The sequence below is a fragment of the Triticum aestivum genome, chromosome 3A (genome assembly GCF_018294505.1).
Source record: "Triticum aestivum cultivar Chinese Spring chromosome 3A, IWGSC CS RefSeq v2.1, whole genome shotgun sequence".
NCBI classification, from domain to species: domain Eukaryota; kingdom Viridiplantae; phylum Streptophyta; class Magnoliopsida; order Poales; family Poaceae; genus Triticum; species Triticum aestivum.
This window is the reverse complement of record NC_057800.1, coordinates 233,771,957-233,795,321: the sequence shown is the minus strand read 5'-3', so window position 1 is coordinate 233,795,321 and position 23,365 is coordinate 233,771,957. Positions and strand designations below refer to the sequence as shown.

General features: G+C 48.0%; 2 protein-coding genes across 2 annotated transcripts; one reads left to right on the top strand and one right to left on the bottom strand.

Moving 5' to 3' along the window:
* Positions 1-14,845: 14,845 nt before the first annotated feature.
* On the top strand, positions 14,846-16,079 carry LOC123061086 (early nodulin-like protein 1). The gene is made up of 2 exons (XM_044484006.1): positions 14,846-15,343; positions 15,493-16,079. The coding sequence occupies exons 1-2, from the start codon at positions 15,127-15,129 to the stop codon at positions 15,888-15,890; spliced, it is 615 nt and encodes a 204-aa protein (XP_044339941.1). The 5' UTR covers positions 14,846-15,126; the 3' UTR covers positions 15,891-16,079.
* A 166-nt stretch (positions 16,080-16,245) lies between these two features.
* LOC123061085 (uncharacterized) lies at positions 16,246-22,872 on the bottom strand. Its single transcript, XM_044484005.1, has 7 exons — positions 22,272-22,872; positions 22,009-22,062; positions 21,696-21,905; positions 17,261-17,400; positions 17,066-17,163; positions 16,612-16,736; positions 16,246-16,530 (listed from the first exon to the last, which is right to left on the bottom strand). The coding sequence occupies exons 1-7, from the start codon at positions 22,779-22,781 to the stop codon at positions 16,378-16,380; spliced, it is 1,290 nt and encodes a 429-aa protein (XP_044339940.1). The 5' UTR covers positions 22,782-22,872; the 3' UTR covers positions 16,246-16,377.
* Positions 22,873-23,365: the final 493 nt, after the last annotated feature.

Below are 23,365 nucleotides of genomic sequence, written 5' to 3'. Positions count from 1 at the left end.
GAGTTGTGCTTGCACCCCTTTGGCAATGCGGTATGGAGTATATGCACTTTGCCAGTTTGATTATAGATTTGTTTGATTAGAATAAACGACCGTTCGGTTCAACTATACCATCTCACTGACATAAACAGTTTCACCGGCGGAACAGAATCCATGGCGTTGTACTGGTGTCTGAAATTAGTGCTGTTGGCATGTCACGGTGACTTTCTTTCTCTATGTTAGAGGATCTGGTTCCATCTGGAAGGAACGCAAAAGGCGTGTCATGTTCGGCTTGTGCGTTTCATTGCCGTCTGTCAACGCAAGGAATCTGAGCGAAGTCATGCCAAGCACAAGAACCTCATGCTACCAGAGAGACACATCGGACAACCTACACAAACAGTATCAACAACCGGACGCAAAGCATCTATGTACTTCAAATGATCCAGCAGGATCAACAGTCCAACACCACCTACACCTACCAGTGTCCCAACGCAGAGCAGAGGTCTATGGCGGTGACATGTAGTGCTGCTGTGTTTAGGGGTGCAAGCGGCGTCCCGTGTATCCCCGAAACTAGCAAATTGGCTCCCTCTGGCCTCCACCCTCCCTCGCTTCCATTTTCCTCCTCCTCAACCTCGTAAGCTTCACCCCTTTGCCACCCGCGTCCGACCTTGCCGCCTCTCGACCTGCAGCGCGACACCGTGCCTGACTCCGTCCACCACATTCGGCGTAGCATCACTACTGGAATTTCCGAGTTTGCTGAGTACTATAAAAACTCGTCGAAAGCTGTTTTACACTCGGCATACTGTTTGCCGAGTATAGTTCTTGGCTAAGGGTACTCGGCAAAGACTTTTTCGAGCACTAAACATGGGACTCGGCAAAAAATAAGGGACTTGACGAATCGTACGGAGACGGCGGCTGCCACATGGCAGACGACTTTGCCGAGTACTGCACGCAGGTACTCGGCAAATCTAACAGCCCAGGAACGAAGCACGTCACCTGAAATATTTGCCGAGTTTTGCTCGACAAATCTTGGTAAACCCCATCTTTGCCGAGTATTGTTTGCCGAGTAGGCCCATTCGATGATACCGTGCCCAAGCAAGCCCCAGCTGCCATGTTTGCCGAGATTCATGTACTTACACTCATGAAAGTTCGGACCATGCTACCAGAGAAGAACACGTGGCTTCTTCGCCGAGCTTTGTTCTCGGCAATTACGTTTTACCGAGTGGTGTACTCGGCAAAGATGAAGTCATATGTTCTGTTTTATTTGCTTCTACATCTGCCCTGCAACAAAAGACATACAAACAGTACAAAATTGTCTGCGGACAGTACACATCATAGGCAATGCACAAGAATCATAACAAATTCAATGTTCTTCATCAGATTAACTAAAGGGCCATAACAAGTCCCAAGTGTTCATCAAACTAATTAAAGCATCACAATGAGTCTAAAGTTCTACATCAAACTAACTAAAGCATCATTACAAGTCTCAAATAGTCACTAAAACCTCAATGTGACCCATTTGTGTTACATGGACCACACAAGCATCAAACCAAGAAAGATCACAAGTAGGACAAAGAGGTTATTCATCCACCTCCACCCAATCTGATTTTCTCCCTACGTGAAGCAAATACGTGGAGTAAGCATGCTCTGCCTTCTCTATAGTATCATACCCTTTGTGGCAATTGTCTTTGTAATGGTTGACTTGTTCATGGCATGTTTTCCATGAATCATAGACTCATGGATGTCTACCTGAGTACACCACATACCACCTCATCTACAGAAGGGAGAATAACAAAATTTCAACACATAACAAAGTGTTAGAAAAACACATGCATGGAGACACATATAAAGGCTTCATGATTCATATACCAAAGGCATCAGAAGTTGTCATCCGAGTCCACATCATCATTTACATAAGTACATGATCGTGAATTTCATTAAGAAACACTTCAGATCGTCTTTGATCCGCAGGTCCATACACCACCATGAGAAACGACCTAAGGCCGTTGCTCCTGTGTGTCACCTGGGCCCCCACAAAAAAATCGCCCTTCTCAAACTGTAACAGTTCCAAAGCAAGATTGTTGACACCTGGGTGCAGAAAGCGCAGATGTCGTCGGGCTCGGCCGGTGCGGGGGGCGCAGGCACTGTCGGGCTCGGGCGGCGCCAATGCAGAGCAGCGCACTCATCCACCACAGCAGCGGCCTCATGGAAAACGAAATCAGGTGCACCCTACCAAGAATCTTGACCTATGTCCAATCTGCAAGTCTCCTGAACATCCTCCTGCACTCTGCCCTCAAGCTTTCTGTGAGCGTTGCAATAAACTAGGTCATCTTGCTTCTGTCTGCGTCGAGTTTCTGCCATGGGATTGCATTGCTCCTATGTGTGCCTTTCAGTCTAAAGGGCAAGGTTTCTATTTCATACATGATTCGTGTACTGCCAGTCAGGTTAAGGAGAGGGCCAATAGCATCGTTGTTACTATTGTAGAAGGGGAAACATCGACCCGTCAAATGGAGATTGATCTTAGTGACTACTTGGCTATGGGCTGGCGTTGCTCTGCTCATGCCATTGGCCCTGGAGTTTTTGTTGTTAGATTTCCTAATCCTAGGGCTGTAGCTCAAATCTGCTATGTGGGCAAAGTCACTCTCAAAACAAGTGGTGCGGTGATACACGCCACACGGTGGTCATCTGTTGTGGGGGCCAAGGGGGTTATGGAGGTGGCCTGGGTGAAAGTCAGCAATATTCCTCTGGACAAGAGAAGTGAAAGAAACCTAGCCTATGTTACATCTTTATTTGGTGTTCCACTTGAGATTGACGGTGCTACCTTACATCGCCCAAGTTCAGTTCGGTTAAAATGGGATGCAGGAATGTGGATGAAATCCCTGTCATTGCTGAGGCAGTCCTTGGAGGTCATTTCTATGACTTCTTCTATGAAGTAGAACAGGTTTTGGTTAGGGATCCTGACAGAGGAAAAAAATCAGTTGAGATTACTCAGAAACCTGAACAAAATATGGGGAAAGATGGTCCTATTCAGACGGCTCCTGGAGCTAAGATGGCCAGTATCTCTCCCGGGCCTGGGCTGGCTCCTTCCACTTCCAAGGGAGAGAAACAGGACATCATTCGGGAGTCGCAGGAAAGCGTTGAGTCTGATGATTCCTTACATACCACTTTGTTGATTGATACGATGGCCCAAGAACAGGACATGGGGGAGGATGGTGTAAGTAGCCTTGACAACGAAAAAGAATCGGTTCCTCATATATTCAAGAGTAGCCTAAAATTATACTCTGATGTTGTGAGATCATGTTCACAGGTGAATGAGGTGAATGAATACAAACAAAGCAAGTTGGGTGGGGGCAGTACATACAGAGTTGAGCTACCTGACGAAGCGGGGGAGGATGCGGTGATTCCTACTCCTCCTCTTGTCACCGAAGAAAATCTGCGCTTCAGCTTGCGTAATGTGCAGAACAAAGCGGAAAGGATGGACAACAAGGCTATGGCAGCAATGAAAAAGAGAAACCTAGAAGGTAATCACAATAGTCCCAACTCCTTTGATACGCTATCTAATCCTGAATTAATTCTTAAAGCGGTTAAAATGGGAGTAAATATTCCTGATACAGATTTTGCTTGCATTCATGTGCTTAGAGGACTTGAAAGATATCGCCATAATGACATTCAGGAAGAAAAGAAAGAGGATGGAAAGAATATGGAGAATCCTATGATATTAACTAATGCCAAAGGGGACCAAATTCCCCTTAGTTTGAGATGGGGTGATCAAAACGATATAGATGAGGAGAATTTCATAGTGGTTAAATCTAAAAAGAAAAGAGATAGAAAAGTCAATGTGGTTATATCCAAACCTGTGACCAGAAGTCAAAAAAATCATGTCTCCTTGCTAGATAAAAAGGGTAATCCTACTCTGCCTCCTAGTAGGATTACCAGAAGAGGGAAAAACAACACCTTAATATGAATGGTATTTTCTGGAATTGCAGAGGAGCAGGGAAGAAAGGGATGCCTACCTGCTTCTCTGACCTAATGAGAGATCATTCCCTAGATTTTATAGGCCTTCAGGAAACTATGAAAAAAAAGTTCTCCCGTAAGTCTTTAAGAAAGATGGACCCTTTCGATAGATATAATTGGAACTAGACTCCTTCTATTGGCAAATCTGGCGGTATCCTTTGTGGTATCAAGAAAGAAACTCTAGAGGTGGTATCCTGGATACCTGGTAACTTCCTTCTTCAAGCTAACTTGTACGATGTTAAACACAAGAGTATGTGGACCCTTGTAGTGGTTTATGGAGCGGCCCAAGATGATAGAAAAGAGGAATTCCTTAATGAATTAGCTTATACTTGCTCCCAGATTCATGTCCCCTATATAGTGGGTGGAGATTTCAATATCCTCCGCAGCAGTGAGGAGAAGAACAAAAATTTGACACACTCTCACTACACTGACAGATTTAATGATGTCATACAATCCCTGAATTTAAGAGAAATACATATGGGAGGGGGTAAATACACTTGGTCCAATAAACAGAAACATCCTACTTTGGAGAAATTAGACAGAGTCCTCATGAGTTTCGAGTGGGAAGAGCTATTCCCATTGGTATATGTCCGTAAATTGGTAAGAGATACTTCGGACCACAATCCGTTGCTTCTGGCCACTGATGTTGTGAAAACCAACCCCTCCCATGATTGAGAGTTCAGATTTGAACTAAGCTGGCTTAAAAATGAAGATTTTTATATCAAAGCAAAAAAGATTTGGGAACAACCTGTAAAGTCTGAAGATCCCATCGACATCTTAAACATAAAGCTAAAGCATATCAAAAAATATTTCAAAGGATGGGGGGCTCACTCCTTTGGGCATGCTAGGAAAAGGAAAAAGTACATTAAAGAAGAACTGGAGAGAATAGAAAAGATGGAAGAAAATGGCCCCCTTGGTCCAGAAATTTATGAAGAGAGAACTGCCTTGTGTGCAGAATTAAACGAGCTCCTGATTACGGAAGAGTTGTTTTGGTTACAACACTCCAATGAGCGTTGGTTGCTCAAAGGAGATCGAAACACAGCCTTCTACCATAGAGTTGCAAATGGGAGGAAGAGAAAAAATACTATTCACTCATTCACTGCGGGGGAGGTGGTGATTGAGGGTACACAGAACCTACTAGCACACGCAACCTCGTTCTACAAAGAACTTTTTGGCCCTGCTAGGGGCAACATGTTTCACTTATCTGCTGATACGTGGTCGGAAGAGGAAAAACTTAGTGAGGAGGATAACATCTTGCTCACTAGTGAATTCACAAAGGAGGAGGTGAAGAGAGCTTTGTTCGGGATGGGATGTAACCGAGCACCAAGGCCGGATAACATCCCAGCGGAATTCTATATGCAGTGTTGGGAGTTTGTGAAAAAAGATATCATGCACTTGTTCGAAGCTTTCCATTCGAACAAGTTAGACATAGCTCGTCTGAACTATGGCATTATTACTCTAATTCCCAAGATGAAAGGAGCAAAGAAAATACAGCAGTATCATCCAATATGTCTTCTGAGATTCCCATATAAGCTTATCACCAAGGTCTTAGATAACCGGGTGGCAATGTTTGCTGATATTCTGATCAGTAAGCACCAGAATGCATTTATCAAGCATAGAAATATCATGGACGGGATCCTCACTTTGCATGAAATACTTCATCATACTCATCATAAGAAAAAAGTGGGGGTGGTCTTGAAATTAGATTTTGAGAAAGCCTATGATAAAATCAATTGGGAATTCCTCCTAGATTGTCACCGCGACTGAGGGTTTGGTGCAACCTGGTGCGGCTGGATCAAAAACATCCTATACAATGGTACTGTTAGCGTCAAGTTGAATAATGAAAGAGGACCTTATTTTCAGAGCCACAAGGGGGTGCGCCAGGCGATCCCCACTCCCCTTTTCTTTTCAACCTAGCTGTTGAAGCGCTGTCTAAGATGATCCGTAATGCTCAAAAAGAGAAACTTATCACGGGGTTGGCTCCGGATCTTGTTAAAGATGGGGTGGCCATTCTCCAATATGCTGATGACACAGTCATCTGCCTCGAGCATGATAAAAAAGCAGCTGTGAACCTGAAACTGTTACTATATATCTTTGAACTTATGTCTGGACTAAAGATAAACTTCTTGAAAAGTGAAACCTTGTGTGTGGGAGGGGATGACGATACAGTGGCCTTTTATGCAGATTTGTTTAACTGTCATATTGGTCATTTCCCTATGAAATATTTGGGAGTGCCGGTCAGCTATTCCACTCTTCGCAACCTGCACTGGAATTTTGCTGATGATAGATTTCTTCAATGCTGTGAAACTTGGATAGTCAACGCGGCCTCCTCGGGAGGAAGATTAATCCTCCTTAACTCCTCTCTCACTAGTATCATTTACTTCTATATGTCCATGTTTCTTCTTCCTAAGATGGTCATTGAGAAGCTGGCTAAACATCGTAAACGTTTTTTCTGGCAAGAACACGAGGGACGCATGAGATACCACTTAGTTAAATGGTCCAGAATTAGTAGATCTAAAAGCAAAGGAGGCCTGGGAGTGAAAGATCTCCGTAAACAGAATATTAGCCTTCTCACCAAATGGTGGTGGAAGCTAGAAACACAACAAGGGTTGTGGCAAGAGGTGATCCGGGCGAAGTATATGAAAAAAGACACGGTGACCTCTATCAAAAGCAAATTTAGTGACTCCCCTATGTGGAAGGCAATCATGAAGGTAAAGGAATACTACCTAGCAGGTAGGAAAGTAGTGCTGAATTCGGGCAATCCTGCTAGGGTATGGAAAGATCCCTTGAATCAAGAAATTTCTATGGATCAAAAATATCCTATGCTATATAGCATTTGCAATAAGCCAGAAATCACGGTGGAGAAATTTAGAAATGGTGTGGGGGATGATTTCTTCCGAAGGCAACTACACACGCCGCTGTTAGATCAGTGGAACGAGCTTAAAGATACAGTTGACTCCTGGGCGCTGTCCGAGGAACCTGATCAAGTTATTTGGACTCTGGGTAAAAAGAAAAAAAAATTACGACCAGGTCGGTCTACGATCACCTGGAAAAAAACTTATCAGGGTGTAACTATAGGTGGATTTGGCAAACAAAAATCCTCTTAAAGATCCAAATTTTCATGTGGCAAGTCTTCGAGGATGCTATCCTGACTAGGGACGTCATGAGCAAAAGACGTTGGGCAGGCAACCCCAGATGTTGTTTCTGCAGGGAGAGAGAGACGTCGACGCATTTGTTTTTCACTTGTCCTGTGGCCAGTGTAATCTGGAGGACGGCGGGGTGCGTTTTTGGCACGGACAAGTGCCCGAACAATATATGGCAATACTTCTCTTGGTGTTATGCCTTCCTCCAAGACGGAGAATTTTTTTATACATTTGGGCTTGCGGGCATCTGTTGGGCAATTTGGAACAGTCGCAATCAGGCTACCTTCGAGGGAAAAAAGTTACAGACTCCTTTCGCAGCAATTTACTCTGCATGTGGTTTCATGTCTTATTGGGCAGGTATGATGACTGGAGAAGATCGGGAGGCGATGGAGCGGGGGGCCAAGATGCTCAGGGCCAACGCATCAAACATGATGAGGATCTGCGCGGCCTCAGGCGAGAAGGCACATGACTGATCTGACAGGACGTGGTCAGCAAAATCTGGGTCGTGAGGATGTGGAGCTGATAGTCTTGGGGTCCTTCGTCATGCTTATTTTAGTTACTCTCTGTCGCCTGCTCCTATGTGAGCTTGTGGTGTCGCTCCTGCGTGAGCCTTTTGGCATCCTAAAAATTGTTGAACACTCCTGGTTTAGTTTTAGTTTGCGTTTTTGGGTGTCCTTGGGTTTTCGCCCCATGGTAAGCTGCTCGATGACGGGTGCTTATAGTGGGGTTCTCAAGGATGCTCTGAACTCGCTTTCCCCTTTACAGTTTCCTTGGTAGCTTTAGTTTCGGAACTCTGTATTTCCGTTATGTCAAAGTAATGGAAAGGGGTTATGCCCGGTTCAAAAAAAAGATTGTTGACACCTAGTAATATCCCCCCTGGGTGTACATGGGCCGGCACCAATGCCCATTTAAATTCCGCATTCCCTCCCAACGCTTCAAGTTCCTTGTTAGAAAACGATCCTCTGATCGTTTCTTGTAATGCCATGAAGTCAAGTTTTTCCTCATGAATAAATTCCCGCAACTGATTTCTATGATCGAGCTACCCAATCCCTCTAATGTTCCATATAATTCCTTTCTTTGATCAGGGAATCTAGGTCCCGACCCCATTTTCATCTGATTTCTGGCCACCTCTCCCTTGAACACGGCCACGCGACACACCTTGGCATGCACGACCGGACGCATGAATGTAGCCGGCCTCCTCTCTAACCTGGCTCGCTTCCGTCAATCTACTCATTTCTCTGGCTTTCAAGTTTGTGGCTCGCGTTCGGACCAACACCCGATTGGCCTCGCTAGCCACCACCACGTCTTGCACCAATTCATGTGCATGGAAACTTTCGACTTCCTCCAAGGGATCACCCTAGCTTGTCAAATCTTAACTCCAAAGGCCTCATGCAATCATCAAAATCAAAGAGAATCACGGCATTTTTACTCGCATACCATGGGGGCTCCTCCCACAAGCGATCTCAGTCTCTTTGACAAATGAATTCAACAACGAACGTGTTATCGCCCAATTACTCCATGCAAGACGAAGGGCACTCGAGATTGTTTCGATGTGGAAGGTATGGCGATGAAGTACTTTTTCAGCTCGCATCCACTTCTCATGTTCTTCCTCTTCGGGATCATTCAGAACCAGCGGCTTGGCCTCCTCCTCAGATATCTTCGGTTTTCCTAAAGCCTTCGCTAATTTTGCCCTAGCCGCCCTAGGCGACAAAGGCCCGTGCTCCATGCCTCGACCAGAGGATGTCGCCATCCACCAGTCAGTCTCTCTGTTGCCCCATCGATAAGATCGACAGGTGCCACCACAAAGTCTGGCCTCAAAACCCTAGTTGCCTCACGTGGGGTCTCCTTATTTTTCGGAGGAAAAATTATTGACTTCCATCCACCTGCAGCATGACCTGCCGTAGGCCAACCACTATATCTGGCCATGGGATACCCAGCCCGGCCGGCCTGAAAAAGCCCGACCCGACCCAGCCTGGCCCGGGCCGGCCTTGGGCTTGTATTTGCGATTTAGGGAAGGGGCCCAATGGGCTATTTCATTGTTGGGTCGGGCCTGGGCCTAATATCTAGGCCCGACGGCTGGGTGTAAGACAATAAGTTTTGGGAACCAGCACAACCCTCTAGGGGTGGCTTATCTCATTATATATAATGGTTGTGTTACAATACGTACATAGGTACAGAAGTTATACATAGTCTAACACCCTCCCTCAATCTTAGCCACTTTCTAAAGAACTGAGAAGGGTAAGATTGCGCCTACAAGCCTCAAACTGTGGCAGTGGTAAAGGCTTAGTGAAGATATCTGCAAGTTGATCCTTAGACGAGATAAACTTGATCTGAAGTTGCTTCTGTGATACACGTTCCCGTACAAAGTGATAGTCAACTTCAATGTGTTTCGTTCGGGCATGAAATACTGGATTTGCAGAAAGGTATGTAGCACCGATGTTATCACACCAAAGAATAGGAGGCTGTGGTTGAGACAAACCCAACTCCTGAAGCAAAGACTGCACCCAAATAATCTCTGCAGTAGCATTAGCCACAGCCTTGTACTCAGCTTCAGTACTGCTACGTGACACAGTAGCCTGTTTCCGAGCACTCCAGGCGATCAAATTAGAGCCAAAGAATGCTGCATAACCCCCCGTGGATCGCCTGTCATCTGGGCTACCAGCCCAATCTGCATCAGAGAAGGCCGAAGGACCCGAGAGGAAGTCGGCCGAATATGCATACCAAAAGTCAGGGTGAACTGAACATAACGAAGAATGCGTTTAACAGCAGCCCAATGAGTATCTCTGGGAGCCTGAAGATACTGACAAACCCTGTTAACAGCATAAGAGATATCTGGTCTCGTGATCGTCAAGTACTGAAGTCCACCAACAATGCTTCTGTACTCTGTGGCATCCGTAGGAGACAAAAGCTCACCATCAACAGCTGTTATCTTGTCGGTAGACGACATGGGTGTGGTGGTCGGTTTGCACTTCAGCATGCCGGCTTTTTGTAACAACTCCAAGGAGTACTTCTGCGTAAGGACAAGACCAGTAGCACGAGAAGTGACCTCAACTCCAAGAAAGTAGTGAAGCTTCCCAAGATCTTTGACCGCAAAATCAGCACCAAGAGAGCAGACAAGAGCATCAGCAGCATACTGAGAAGAGCTGACAAGGATAATATCATCGACATATACCAAAAGATACATAGTGACTTCTGGCTTCTGTAGAAGAAATAATGAAGTGTCAGCAGTGGACGGCACAAACCCATGAGCACGAAGGGCAGAGGCAAGGCGGGCATGCCAGGCACGAGGAGCTTGCTTCAAACCATATAGTGCTTTGGAAAGACGACAGATATAGTCAGGACGATCAGGATCAGAGAAACCAGGCGGCTGTTTCATATAAACCTCTTCCTCCAAAAATCCATGTAGAAAAGCATTCTGCACATCAAGTTGACGAAGGGACCAACCACGAGAAACAACAATGGAGAGAAGAAGCCGAATAGTGGTAGGCTTGACGACAGGACTGAAGGTGTCCTCATAGTCAAGACCATGACGCTGCCGAAAACCGCGAGCAACAAGTCGCGCTTTGTAACGCTCAATAGATCCATCCAAATGCTTCTTCACTTTGAATACCCATTTTGAGTCAATAACATTTACCCGTGGTGGTGGAGGAACGAGAGTCCATGTCTTGTTACGAAGAAGAGCATGAAACTCCTGCTCCATAGCCTCTCGCCAATGTGGAATGCGCAGGGCAGCCTGATATGAGCAAGGCTCAGAAGATGGATCCGCAACAGCAGCAGCCAAACAAGCAGCCAACCAGGCAACCGTACCATCCGTACGTTCCTTAGGTTTGAAAATGCCACTACGACTGCGTGTATGTGGTCGAGACACAGGAACCACCGAGGTCGACGGAGCAGCCTGCAACGGGCTGGAGGACGGCGACGTTGACGAGTCAGCCGGTGACGAGGAGCCAGGCACGGTAGCCTCGGACTCAGTCGGCGAAGAAGGCCGGCCCACCGGCGAAATCGGCAGAGCAGACGAAGCAGCTGGCGACTCCGGCATCCCAGACCGGGCCGATGGCGAGCTCGGCATAGTGGGCCGTGGCGCGGCCGGTGTCGCGGGCCGATCCGCTGATGAAGGCGACGTGAGGACCCGAGCCGCGGGCGAAGACGGCGTGACGGGCCGAGCCACGGGCGACTCGGCGGCCGCTGGCGAAAAAGGCCGAGCCGCTGGAGACTCGGCGATCACTGGCGTAGCAGACCGAGCAGTGGAGATGCTCGGCGCGACGGGCTCGTCGGGTGACCATGCATGGGCACGCGAATCGATGCCATGCAACAGAGGGCGATCGACATGCCCACCAGAAGACGACGATGATGATGGTGAATCCTCCAACAGCTCCAAACGAGCTCCACGTCCGGTTCCTGCACCATGGTTAGGTAACAGCAAAGGAGAGTATGCAACATCATCAAATTGGTCAGAAGCAACAGAGGATGAATGCAGGGATGGTGGTTCGACAGTGGACACAGGAAGGTTGGCAAAGGGAAAAACATGCTCATCAAACACGACGTCCCGAGATATATAGACACGATTAGTGGGAACATGAAGACATTTGTAACCTTTATGAAGAGAGCTATAGCCAAGGAAAACACACTTCTTAGAACGAAACTCAAGCTTGCGCTTGTTATATGGACGAAGATGCGGCCAGCAAGCACACCCAAATACCTTGAGAAAGGTATAATCAGGTTGTTCATTAAGGAGAACCTCAATGGGAGTCTTCATGTTTAAAACACGAGTAGGAGTACGATTGATGAGAAAGCATGCAGTGGTGAAAGCATCACTCCAAAACCGAAACGGAACAGATGCATGGGCCAAAAGAGTAAGACCAGCTTCAACAATATGACGATGCTTACGTTCGACTGAACCATTCTGCTGATGTGTATGTGGACATGCTAAACGATGAGCTATCCCAAGCGACTGAAAGAAGGAGTTGAGGTTGCGATACTCGCCCCCCCCAGTCCGACTGGACATGAACAATTTTGTGCTTGAGAAGACATTCAACATGTTTTTGAAACTGAACAAAAATATCAAACACATCAGATTTGCGTTTAATAAGGTAAAGCCAGGTAAAGCGACTATAAGCATCAACGAAACTGATATAGTAATTATGACCACTGACAGAAGTCTGAGCAGGACCCCATACATCTGAAAACACAAGTTCTAACGGATGTTTCACCTCACGACTGGACTCCGAAAAAGGAAGTTGATGACTCTTCCCCTGCTGACAAGCATCACACACTGCTACATCTTTATTACTAGACAAACTAGGAAGCTCATGACGACGCAAAATATGACGGACAATAGGTGTGGCCGGGTGACCAAGACGAGCATGCCACTGTGACGGAGAGACCCGAACTCCACTGAAAACGCGAGCGACGCCAGGATGCTCCAGACGGTAGAGACCCTGGCACAACCGCCCACTAAGAAGAATGTCCCTCGTGCCCCGATCCTTAATAAAAAGATCAAAAGGGTGAAATTCACAAAGTGCATTATTATCACGTGTGAGTTTAGGAACTGAAAGAAGATTGCGGGTCACAGATGGAACGCGAAGAACATTACGAAGCTGAAGACTCCTATTGGCATGTCTAGTGAGAAGAGATGCTTGACCAATATGAGAGATGTGCATACCTGCTCCATTGGCGGTGTGGATCTTGTCGGAGCCATGATAGGATTCACGAGTGTGAAGCTTCCCCATCTCGCTGGTCAGATGCTCTGTCGCCCCAGAGTCCATGTACCAGTGTGGATCGATGGAGTAGGACTGAGTGAGTCCATGTACCAGTGCGGCGCAGGACGATCAGCCATGGCGACCTGACGGGCATTGTTGCGTGTATCTTTGCCGTCATTGCCAAGACCAAGGAAGCTTCGCTGGAAGCGCTTATGACACTTGGAGGCCCAGTGCCCATCGCGGCCACAAAGCTGACACACACGTGGACCGCCAGCCCCCGGTAAGGTCGCAGTAGGTGGGGGGGGGCCGAGGCGGGCGACGGTGGCAGCCCCAAGGAAGACCGGGGTGATGAAGAAGAGCGGCCACCCTTGGTGGCGACGTTGGCCGAGAGAGAGCCAGTGCCCCTGGTGCGGCGAGTCTCGACCCGTTGCTCAGTGAGAAGAAGCCGAGAGAAAACCTCGTGTGCCAACATGGGTGTCGAGTTACCCCGCTCGTTGATGATCTCGACTAAGGCATCATACTCCTCATCAAGACCATTGACAATAAACGAGTTGAACTCGGAGTCGGTGAGGGGCTGTTCAATGGAGGCCAATGTGTCGGCAAGGCCCTTGACCTTGTTGTAGAACTCAGTGGCCGTGGAGTCAAGCTTCTGACACTCTCCAAGCTGACGACGGAGTGCAGAGACACGAGCCTAGGACTGCGCTGCAAAGGTGCGCTCAAGGATGGTCCAGGCCTCATGAGACGTCTTCGCGAAGACAACAAGGCCGGCAACTGCCGGCGAGAGCGACCCCTGGATGGAGGAGAGGTTCGCCTGGTCCTGCCCCGTCCAGACGCGATGGGCCGGATTGTAGACCGGACCGTGCACGCTGTCTACCAGCGCGGGTGGGCAGGGAAGCGATCCGTTGACGTAGCCTAGCAGGTAGTGACTCCCCAAGAGCAGGAGAACCTGCGCACGCCAGAAGATGTAGTTGTCTGCGGAGAGCTTGATGGTGATGAGATGACCGAAGTGAAACGGCGGCGGCGAAGACGATCCCATCGAGGAGGCTGCCTGGGGTGCAAACACCATGGAGGCAGCCGGAGGCACCGAAGCCGATGCGGGAGGAGGCGGGACCGCAGCCAGGGCGGGCGCCGCAAAGCTCGCGGCCGGTGCGGACGCCGCAAGGCCCGCGGCCGGGGCGGACGCCGCCAACCCGCCAGCGGGGCGGTGTGATCCGCTCGCGGCAGGAGCGGCGGGACGACGCCTGCGGAATCCGCAGCGGACGGCGGCGCCGCGGTGTGGACCACGAGGTCACGCCCGAGCGAGGCGCCGGCGACGTGGAGAAGACGGAGCCGATGCTCCTTGTCCCGATCGGAGCCGGAACGGAGACGGCATCGAGCGGGAGGTTGAGCAGAGCCGCAAGAGAGGCCGGGAGGAAGCCCGCAGCAGTGGAACCGGTGGTGGCGGCGCTCGACATGGCGACGGCGCGATCGGTGGCGCGGCGGCGGCGGTGAAGGCGGCGGCGGCTGCGGCGACGGTGCGGGTATTAAGGTTTAGAAGCGGAAGCGATCGTAACCTAGCGTGATACCATGTAAGACAATAAGTTTTGGGAACCAGCACAACCCTCTAGGGGTGGCTTATCTCATTATATATAATGGTTGTGTTACAATACGTACATAGTTACAAAAGTTATACATAGTCTAACACTGGGCTGGGTTGACGCCTGGGTTTTCTGCTATGGGCTTTGTTAGGCCCGGCCCGGAGCCTGACATATGGCCAGGTATACCACCCACTCGTGGCGTAGGAGTCCTACGCCGGCTACGCGTCTACGGGAAACACAATATACATACGGAAAAACGTAGACACGTTCCCCGGCCCGAGGAGAAAAGATTCAAACGATAGCCAACCGAACCGTTTGAACATCCTCCCCGTCTTCAATTCAAATCAAGAGCGCGCGCGGCTCTATCCAAGGTAATCAGCGGAAACTAAACCGCCTCTTCACCTTCACATCCTCCCCCTCCTTCATTAAGCACGTCCGTGGCACGCCCGCCCACCTCCCCCACGAAGCAGCGAGCGGAATTCAAAGCGCGGTCAAGCCTCCATCATCAAAGGGGAGTTACCCGGCCTCCCTTGGCCTTCCCCTATAAAACCACACGCCTGGAGCACGCGCCTGCGCTTCACATACACAGCCGCGCACGCCATTGCATTCCAGGCCGGAGCAACGAGAGAGAGAGCAGCCTACGGCCGCGGGCGTGCCTTCCTCCGCGTCCTGCTGCACCGCCGCCGGGCCGCCGAATCCGAGGTCGTCGAGCGGGCCATGGCGGCGCTGATGATCGGTTCCTCCTCCAAGCCTGAGCTCCTCCTCCCCGCGCTGGCCTTCGTCCTTGCATTCGTCGCCATCACCGCGCTCACGACGCCGGCGCAGGGGCACGTGTTCCACGTCGGTGGCCCGCGCGGGTGGCGCGTCCCGGACGCCAACACCAGCTATGGCTGGTGGGCCATGAACAACCGCTTCCACGTCGCCGACGAGCTCTGTGAGTCATCCACCGATCTCATCGTTTCTTCCATTTCCTGCCCCACAATTACCCTAACCATGTCACCAACGGCGAGCGTACTTGTGTTGTGTGTGATTACTCACAGGGTCGTGTGTGTGTCCTGCAACCTGATCCTGTTTTGATTCCAGACTTCAAGTACGAGAACGACTCGGTGCTCCTCGTCTCCCGCGAGGAGTTTGACGCCTGCAACGCCACGGACCCCCTTTCCAGGTTTGCCGACGGCAGCACCACGGTGCGTCTCGATAGGCCGGGCTTCTTCTGCTTCATCAGCGGTGAGCCGGGGCATTGCGAGGAGGGCCAGAGGCTCATCGTGCGCGTCATGGTGCACCCGGCCGAGCCTGCGCCCGCGCCTGGTCCGGCAGCCTATGCGCCAGGCCAAGGCGGAGACGGCTCTGGGTCTGGCGGCGGGCACGGTGGGTCTTCACCGGGCACGTCGTCTGCTGCCGCTGCGGTTGCTGCTGGCGGCGTCGCTCTCGCTGCAGCGATGGCCGCTCTTTGTGTCGGTCTCGTCTTGCTGCTTCAGTGATCAGTTTGCTCTTCTACTAGATAGTCAGGTTTTATTATTGAGGTTTAATCAATTCCTTCTCTATTAGAGTTCATCCGGTGGTACTAGTAATTCGTGATATGGTACTATTATCATAATTAGTTTGGTTATCCTGTGTAATGACAATATTGTTTGGCTTTCTTCGATCCCTATGACTGTGTTTGGATTACATCTATACTAGTAGTATTCCTTGAATCTTCTGCAAGTGTGATACTGTGATCCGTGGTAAACTTTTCGAGTTTACATCAATGGTACATATCTCGTACAAGTTCTTCGGTGAACATAACTGAAAAGACTACAAATTGATACGAGTTAATGTAAAGTGCCATATCAAACATGTGAGAACGGCACCAGGATTTAGTCCCATTTCATAAATGCTTGAAAACGTCCAGGGTACAATTATATGTACAAGTTGTTGCACATCCATGTCTCAGTTAGTGAAATATATACACTGATCGGTCAAGAGTGTCTACCATGGCTCAGAGTTTTTGGTCCAGTAACTTGCAGCAGGTCTGTGGCTGTCCCAGCCATCCTCTGCTAAAATTAGGTTTACTCGTGCCGTGAGAGTGTTCACTGTGTCGTCCTCCAACATCTCCAGTGGATTGGTCCGGGGCTGTCCAACCTGTAAGGAATAGATGTAGAGTGGCATTTAGAGGCGGTGTAGTATTTACAATGGCTGAATGCCAGATTTGAAGATAAATACCATGGCAATTTGGTACGATGTTAAGTACTGCAGGCAATCTTTGTAGTAGCCACAGTGGTACAGAAGGGCAGCATAGTCCCTAAGCTCACAGGGATTGTGATTCAGTAGGATCAGTCTCTCGCAAGCTGCCATCAAGATGCATGGTATGAATGAACCTGATCAGTGACCGCTAGAAAATGCAGATTTGGAGAAAACGGGACTTAGGGTAAATACAGAAAAGAAAGGCAATGGCCTATCTGTTTCCAAAATTCTTGATGATGGGGAACATGGAATGTACAGGTGTGGACAATTTGGATATATCATGAATAAGAAACAGAAGAATCAAAGGCACTACTGTGAATTATCAATGAGGTGACTTGTTCTAATCATTTTAACGGAAGATCCATGAGTTCCACCACGCCGTCCTTGTATACACCTCCAGATTAATAAGATACTAAACGGAAAGGTGTTGTACCTGCCAAAGCACGACGCATATCACCAAAGCGCACATTAGTCCATACTCCACGCATCAACCTATGTTGAGCAGATTTAGCAGCAGCCATCTCTATGGCACTGTAAAAATAAAATCACGTCACTCTAGTGTCATAATTTGTATCATGTATGATGACAATAGCAATTATCTGCTGACCAGGTTATACACAAAACGAACCTTATATTGCCACATGACCTTGCTTGACTGCCGCCTACATTACCAGGGCCATGGTGGTTTGCAGCAACAGCATTCAAAAATAAGCTACTTGACTGATTAGACTGGAACGGCCAAAACATACCCTTCAGAGTTTGTAAAATCTGGAAAACGGATTAATCAAAGTAAGCCCAAATGTCATTGCATTCAACAGATGTCAACTTTTGGAGCCTTACAAAATCACCATTAAAAGAAGAAAACCAAAGCATGATAGCTAACATTAGGAGAAGCAAACTATCTTTAGAGATAAGCAACCATCTAACTCCCAGAGCAAGCTATTCAGGGTTGGGATACAGTTCCAGATCAAAGTCCAGTTAAGATATTATTCAGAAAAATACCCAATTAAGAGTTGACACCTAAATTTCTGGTTCTGAGTATACGAATCAGGTGTAACATCCAGAATCATCAGGTAAAAACCATGTAATGTTACCTGGTTTGGGGGATACGCAATAACTTTGCAAGTGTAACTGAACTGTCGGGTCTCAAACATGAGCGGGTGAAACAAAAAGACCCTAAGGAAAATCTCTCCCTAATAATAAAGCACGGATTGACTTTGTCGGGTTCACCATCACAATACGCTTTCTTCCTGTGATTTTACGCTTTCAATTTGAATTTAAACATATACGCGAGGTGGTACTAAAACCGTTTCGTTCGCGGGTGACAATTGTTTCCGAACGTAGTGATGTTGGGCTGGTATCGGTTCGCTTCTGTTTAGGGCCTCCGCCTGGGCCAGGATACCATCACTGCTGGGACTCCTCCCCTGTTCTGGTTTTCTTGGTTGGTTTCCAACTTTTTTTTCACGTGTAGGTCATGTGTGTAAGCTACGGAATCCTCGATCTCGATTAGCCACGCTGACTTACAACTCTCGCTAATAAAAACAGAGCCAACGATGTCGACTCAATCCGTCTCCAGGTTTGATGCAAGAAACCCTAAACCTAGCGACATCGTTGCCAAAGACGGGAGCAACATCGGTGCCGTCTGCCGTGCTGATCGAAGTTGAAGCAACTGCGGCAACGTGAACAAGCTGCACAGCTACGGTGGCAACGGCAACATCAGCGACAGGAACAATCTCACGAGAGTAGGGCTACCTCCACGTAGGGTGCGGCCCTGCGTCGCTAACCGTGATGGGCGCCTGCATCATTCTTCTCGCCACCCCGCGTCGTCGTCGTTGGGGCTGCTCTAACCGTGGTGGGCACCTCCGCGCTGGCATCATTCTCCTCGCCACCATTGTTGCGACCAGTGTCGTCGGTGCATGTGTTGCAGCCTTGCAGGCCGCTGTCGTGGACGGTTGGCTGCTGGAGGTTATGATCGGGGGAGACAACGAGCAGAAGGAGATTGGGAAAGAGAGGGTGGAGGAGAAGACAACGAGATCATGATCGATCGCAGAGATTGTGCGGCACGTCCGGTGTGGCGCGAGCCCGCATCTACGAGTGGCCGTCGTCAAGTGCGTACTTGAGGAATACAGAGAGGGAAGGCGATCAGCTAACATGGTGTCGGAGTTCCTCCAAGATTTCGTTTTGCACACCTAGGACGGCCATAGCACTAGGCAGATATCCCTTTTTCAAAAAATAGCACTAGGCAGATGCGGCACCAAATCATAGTCCTAGACTCCTAATGCACCTCCTAGCACATATAGGCAGTGCTTCTTAAGTACGTACCTAATTCTGATTTGTATGGATGGCCTCCTCCTACACACAACTAGAGAACTGATAGGTTATTTCCTTTCCTAGCATGGCCTGCACCACACTGCTTGCAGCAGTGGTGCCAAAAATTACTGCCCATACGTACTCATGTGCCAATTAATTCTCTAGGTGTCGTTGCTTCCTGGTATGTACTTAGTCTCATCATCTTTTGTTTGATATATGTTGGTGATTTTCCCAATGGATTTCCTAATAGTAGAGAGCATGCAGACTAGGATCTTTGTCAGGCCACCTCAAGGTTGCCGGCAGCAGCTACAAGTGTCCAGAAAAACTCTGCTATCCTCGAGTGCCACTTATTAGTGTAAACTACTAATGTTTTCTTACTGTATTTTTGAGTATTTGTGTTCCACACAATTATTCTTAGTCATGATATGCTGACATGAAGTTCCTCTTCTAGGACAAGCATGGGGGTGTGCCTTATTGCATAGTTGAAACAAGAGATGTATAACATTCCCTTTCTTTTTAATTGACAGACAGTTCTTCACATTAAGTTGTCATTTGGTTTCACAAGTTTTTACACTAATTCAGTCTCATTGTTTTAGTAGGTTTTCCAAAAACATGTTACCCTGCTCCTCCCGTCCATAAATATCCCTCAAGGGTATCATGTTTGTTTTTTAGTTATCCAATTAATATTGTCTAGACTCACTGAAACCTGTAGTTTTCTGTCCTAGGGTTTCCATTGGTATTGTTCCATTGATTCTTTTTGTTGGATTCGGCTGTAGTTGTCAGTCTTTGGCTCTTTTGCAGACGGTGATCAATATTACAAGTGATTACAGTTTCTTAATCGTATTTGTCATGATTATTTCCTTTCTTACTAGATTACTGTTGGTATACTTATGATTTCCTTCATGCATTCATCGACATTATCATAGTTCCCAGTAGAAGTTGATTGAAAGGTTTCTAATACATAATATTCACTAGCAAGTTCATCGATGGACTGCCCACCTAAGCTATATAGCAGAGGGTTTGCGTAATGCATGCCATCTTTAATCTTATGGTTACTTCAGTAATAGTAAAGAATAGTCCTATATATTTGCAACCAACTCTCCCTTCATGATACAATAGTCCAGTTTGTACATTTTTATTTTTACACAAGTCTTACCGGTTGACGGACTCTTTGCTTATTCTGAAAGTCGGAAGTCACATATAAAATGGTCTCCCTCAATTGTAACCCAAACCGAATCGCAAGTTCTTGTGCACGAATTGCACCGCCTCAAGCATCCATCTCATTAACTTCGCCGGAACTTTGCCTGTCTATGCTCCACCCATGGTACGCCGTTTATGCGCCTAAAAGTGTTGAATGACATAATCCATTCATTCATTATGTCGGCTCATCGAGGAGCTCGAGCAGAAGCATAGGGAGGCCCTCCAAGCCCAGGCAGTGGAGCATGCCGGAAAGCTCAAAGAGGCCCTCGATGTCATCAATGCCGCTGACACCGCCAGGGTGACATTGGCAGGGGCGGAGCCAGGGGGGGACGAGCAGGGGCCTGCCCCCCCCCCCCCCCCCCCCCAATGATCGACAATTTTAGTAGCAGCGATGAGTAATTACCAATGAGATTAGATCAATATATGTACTCGGCCCCCCCTATACTCGAATCCTGGCTCCGTCACTGGACATTGGAATCCAAGGTGGAGGAACGTGAAGACGATGCGATGTTTTTTCTTTCTTTCTCAATTTTAATATCACTCTTTATGCATTCATGGTTGTGTTTGTGTGTGTGTGTGTGTGTGTGTGGCTTGTGGGCTGGGGGGGGGGGGCACATGTCAAACGGCGGTGATGTTCTCATTTCAAGTAACTAGATGCTGTCCCGCACGTTGTTGCGGAAATATTTTGCAAGATATTTTAATGTGATTAGTTGTAAAATGTTTGAAGTAATAATATAAAAAGCTAAAACTAAAAATGCATACAATTTATTATGTTTGATTACTATATAGTTGTAAAATGTTTATTAAATATATATAGGATAATAGAATGAAAATTCTCATGTATGTTTGCATGTACAGATGGGTCGGCAACAAAAAAAGGATTACAAGTTCACGAAACAACAAGTCAATGCAGGATGCGATTGATCACATTCATCGAATAGGTGGACAACATGACACCATTGGCGATGGTGGTGAAGAGAAGTGGCATAAAGGATGAGCCACTTGGGGTGTGCGAGGATCTGTTTCCCGTTGCAACGCACGGGCACACTTACTAGTAAATTACTTACAGTTGTATTTTATAATGTGTATGAAGCTAAGAAAGCAATAAGTGGTGAAAACTGAAAAGGCCTGCCAAACTCTAGTTTATTTTCTGAACAGAAGATTTGTATACGGATAAGTATGGAACAGAACCCAATAATAAGTTTAGGCTAGTCCGGAATGTCGTGAGAATGAATTGTCTAAAGTTACGAAACACCATTGACAGTATTTGCATATAAAAGTTGCCAAGAAGGGATTGAACTCAAGTCTCATTCTGAAACCTGAAACCACTATGGTAGCAATTTTGCTGCTAGTGCAGAAGCTGATGAAAATATCTCCATTCAGCAAACCAGAGCGAGTTAAGATTTCTCAATTGCAGGATACTTCCCCAAAAACATTAAATGAGTATTTAGAAAATGCTCAAAGATAGTCTTGCCCGATACTTCCACAGCTATTTAGCAGACTAATGACGTTTGAAAATGGAACATCTGGAATGAAGATCAAAATAAGCTCACCTCAACCAAAAGTGACTTTGCTGTCATAATATTTGGTTCATCACAAAACTTGCTTCTTCGTTTGTCATAGCCCCTAGGGCAGCCATCAAGATCATGTGGAAAGGAGATCTCCTCATCGAAGTCTAGTAAGCCATATAACCGTAGTGTCTTTAGCATCTCCGAATATATCAACGAAAGCATTAGAGCTGATCCTGATCGGCATGTCAAAGTCTGTCAATTGTAGACAACAAAAACAACATTAGAATGGATAGACCACACACATGGCAATCACGTGAGATTACATACAAAGCGGAGAAGACAGGGTCAATCATACCGAGTGAAGATACATAGCCCGAGCATCTGATGCTACGTTTGTTCTTCGAAAGCCCTGAATGAAAAATTGCAACGTGGTAACATGTTAGCACATCAATTGATGGTACAACTGATAGATGGAACACACCATTCGGCATATAATTTAATGAAGGGCTTGAAATTGCATATTCAGAGTCTCAAATAGATACCAAAATGTGCCCATGGCATTTATGCCGATTTATCCCAAAATGTAACATGATCGCATCAATTTGACTGTCAAATTACCTTGTGGACGTAGAGGTAGCGGTCGAGGTGGTCGAAGAAGACCTCGGGCGGCGCGCCGGAGGGCGGGAGGAATCCCGCGGCGAGGAACCCGGTGGAAAGGTCGTCAAGGCGAGCAATGAAGGCGTCGACGGGCAGCGGCACGGAAGAGTGGGAGACGAGCGAGTCGTCCTCGGCCGCGATACAGAGCGCGGCCCGCGCGAGATCGGCGCCGCGGCTGATGGCGATGCTGGTCTCCGCGTTGAGCCTCGTGAGCCTCCCAATCTGCGTCGCGAACCCCTCCCTCGCCGCCCTAGCGTGATCAGTGACGACCCCCGCGGCCTCGAGCGAGTCGTGCAGCACCATCCGAGGTAGGAGACCTCCGCCGCTGTCATCCGCGTCGCCGGAGTTGGCACAGGCCCGGATAGTGTAGGAGGCTCTCCCCCGTCGCCTGCATACAGTCGAGGGGGAGGAGGGGAAGCCGTGGTGACGGCCGAGACCGGAGGGGGGAGCACACACCGCCGCGCAACTCATGGCGCACGGGGCGGCGAACTACGGGAGCTACTCAGGGGCAGCGTGAGGCGACGACTACAGGAAAGAAATATCTCGGCCTTTCACCTGCTTCTCTCGGCCGGGTAATCCACCACAATTTGCAATTTCAGAATCCAATTTTACGGAGAAATGGCCAAATTTGGATGTGAAAAAACGCGAACTTAAAAAGAATGGTTTAGAGCAGCTCTAGCAGAGTCGCTATATGACAGCCTCCCTAAAACGCAGCAACATATAATACCAAAGGCTTATGAGGCAAAGCGCAAATACAAAATTACTACAAAGCCAACTCCAACGCACGACCGCAAATGATATGAATTTTGTTCGGTTTCTGTCCGTTTGCATCGGTAAAACGGATACAACCGTCCGTTTGCGGTCACTTATCCATTGATGCGCTCAACCAACCGCCGCATTTCAAATGTTTGTCTGCATTATGAACTTAAATTTAAATAAAAAAGGCATTACAATAAAAATGATACAACACATCTTTGCGGAGCATGCTCTCCTAGCGTGCTCCCCCCCACCCCTCGGCGTTGCCGGCCCCTGTGCCGACGGTGCGGCCGTGCCTC

Bases quoted from the DNA above. Each gene is read 5' to 3' on its own strand.
- LOC123061085 (XM_044484005.1), bottom strand. From the start codon at position 22,781: ATGAGTTGCGCGGCGGTGTGTGCTCCCCCCTCCGGTCTCGGCCGTCAC. The intron at 21,906-22,008 runs GTATGATTGACC...TACAATTGACAG, and splicing joins GGGCTATGTATCTTCACTCG to ACTTTGACATGCCGATCAGG. The intron at 17,401-21,695 runs GTGAGCTTATTT...TCCGTTTTCCAG, and splicing joins CAAAGTCACTTTTGGTTGAG to ATTTTACAAACTCTGAAGGG.
- LOC123061086 (XM_044484006.1), top strand. From the start codon at position 15,127: ATGGCGGCGCTGATGATCGGTTCCTCCTCCAAGCCTGAGCTCCTCCTC. The intron at 15,344-15,492 runs GTGAGTCATCCA...TTTTGATTCCAG, and splicing joins CCACGTCGCCGACGAGCTCT to ACTTCAAGTACGAGAACGAC.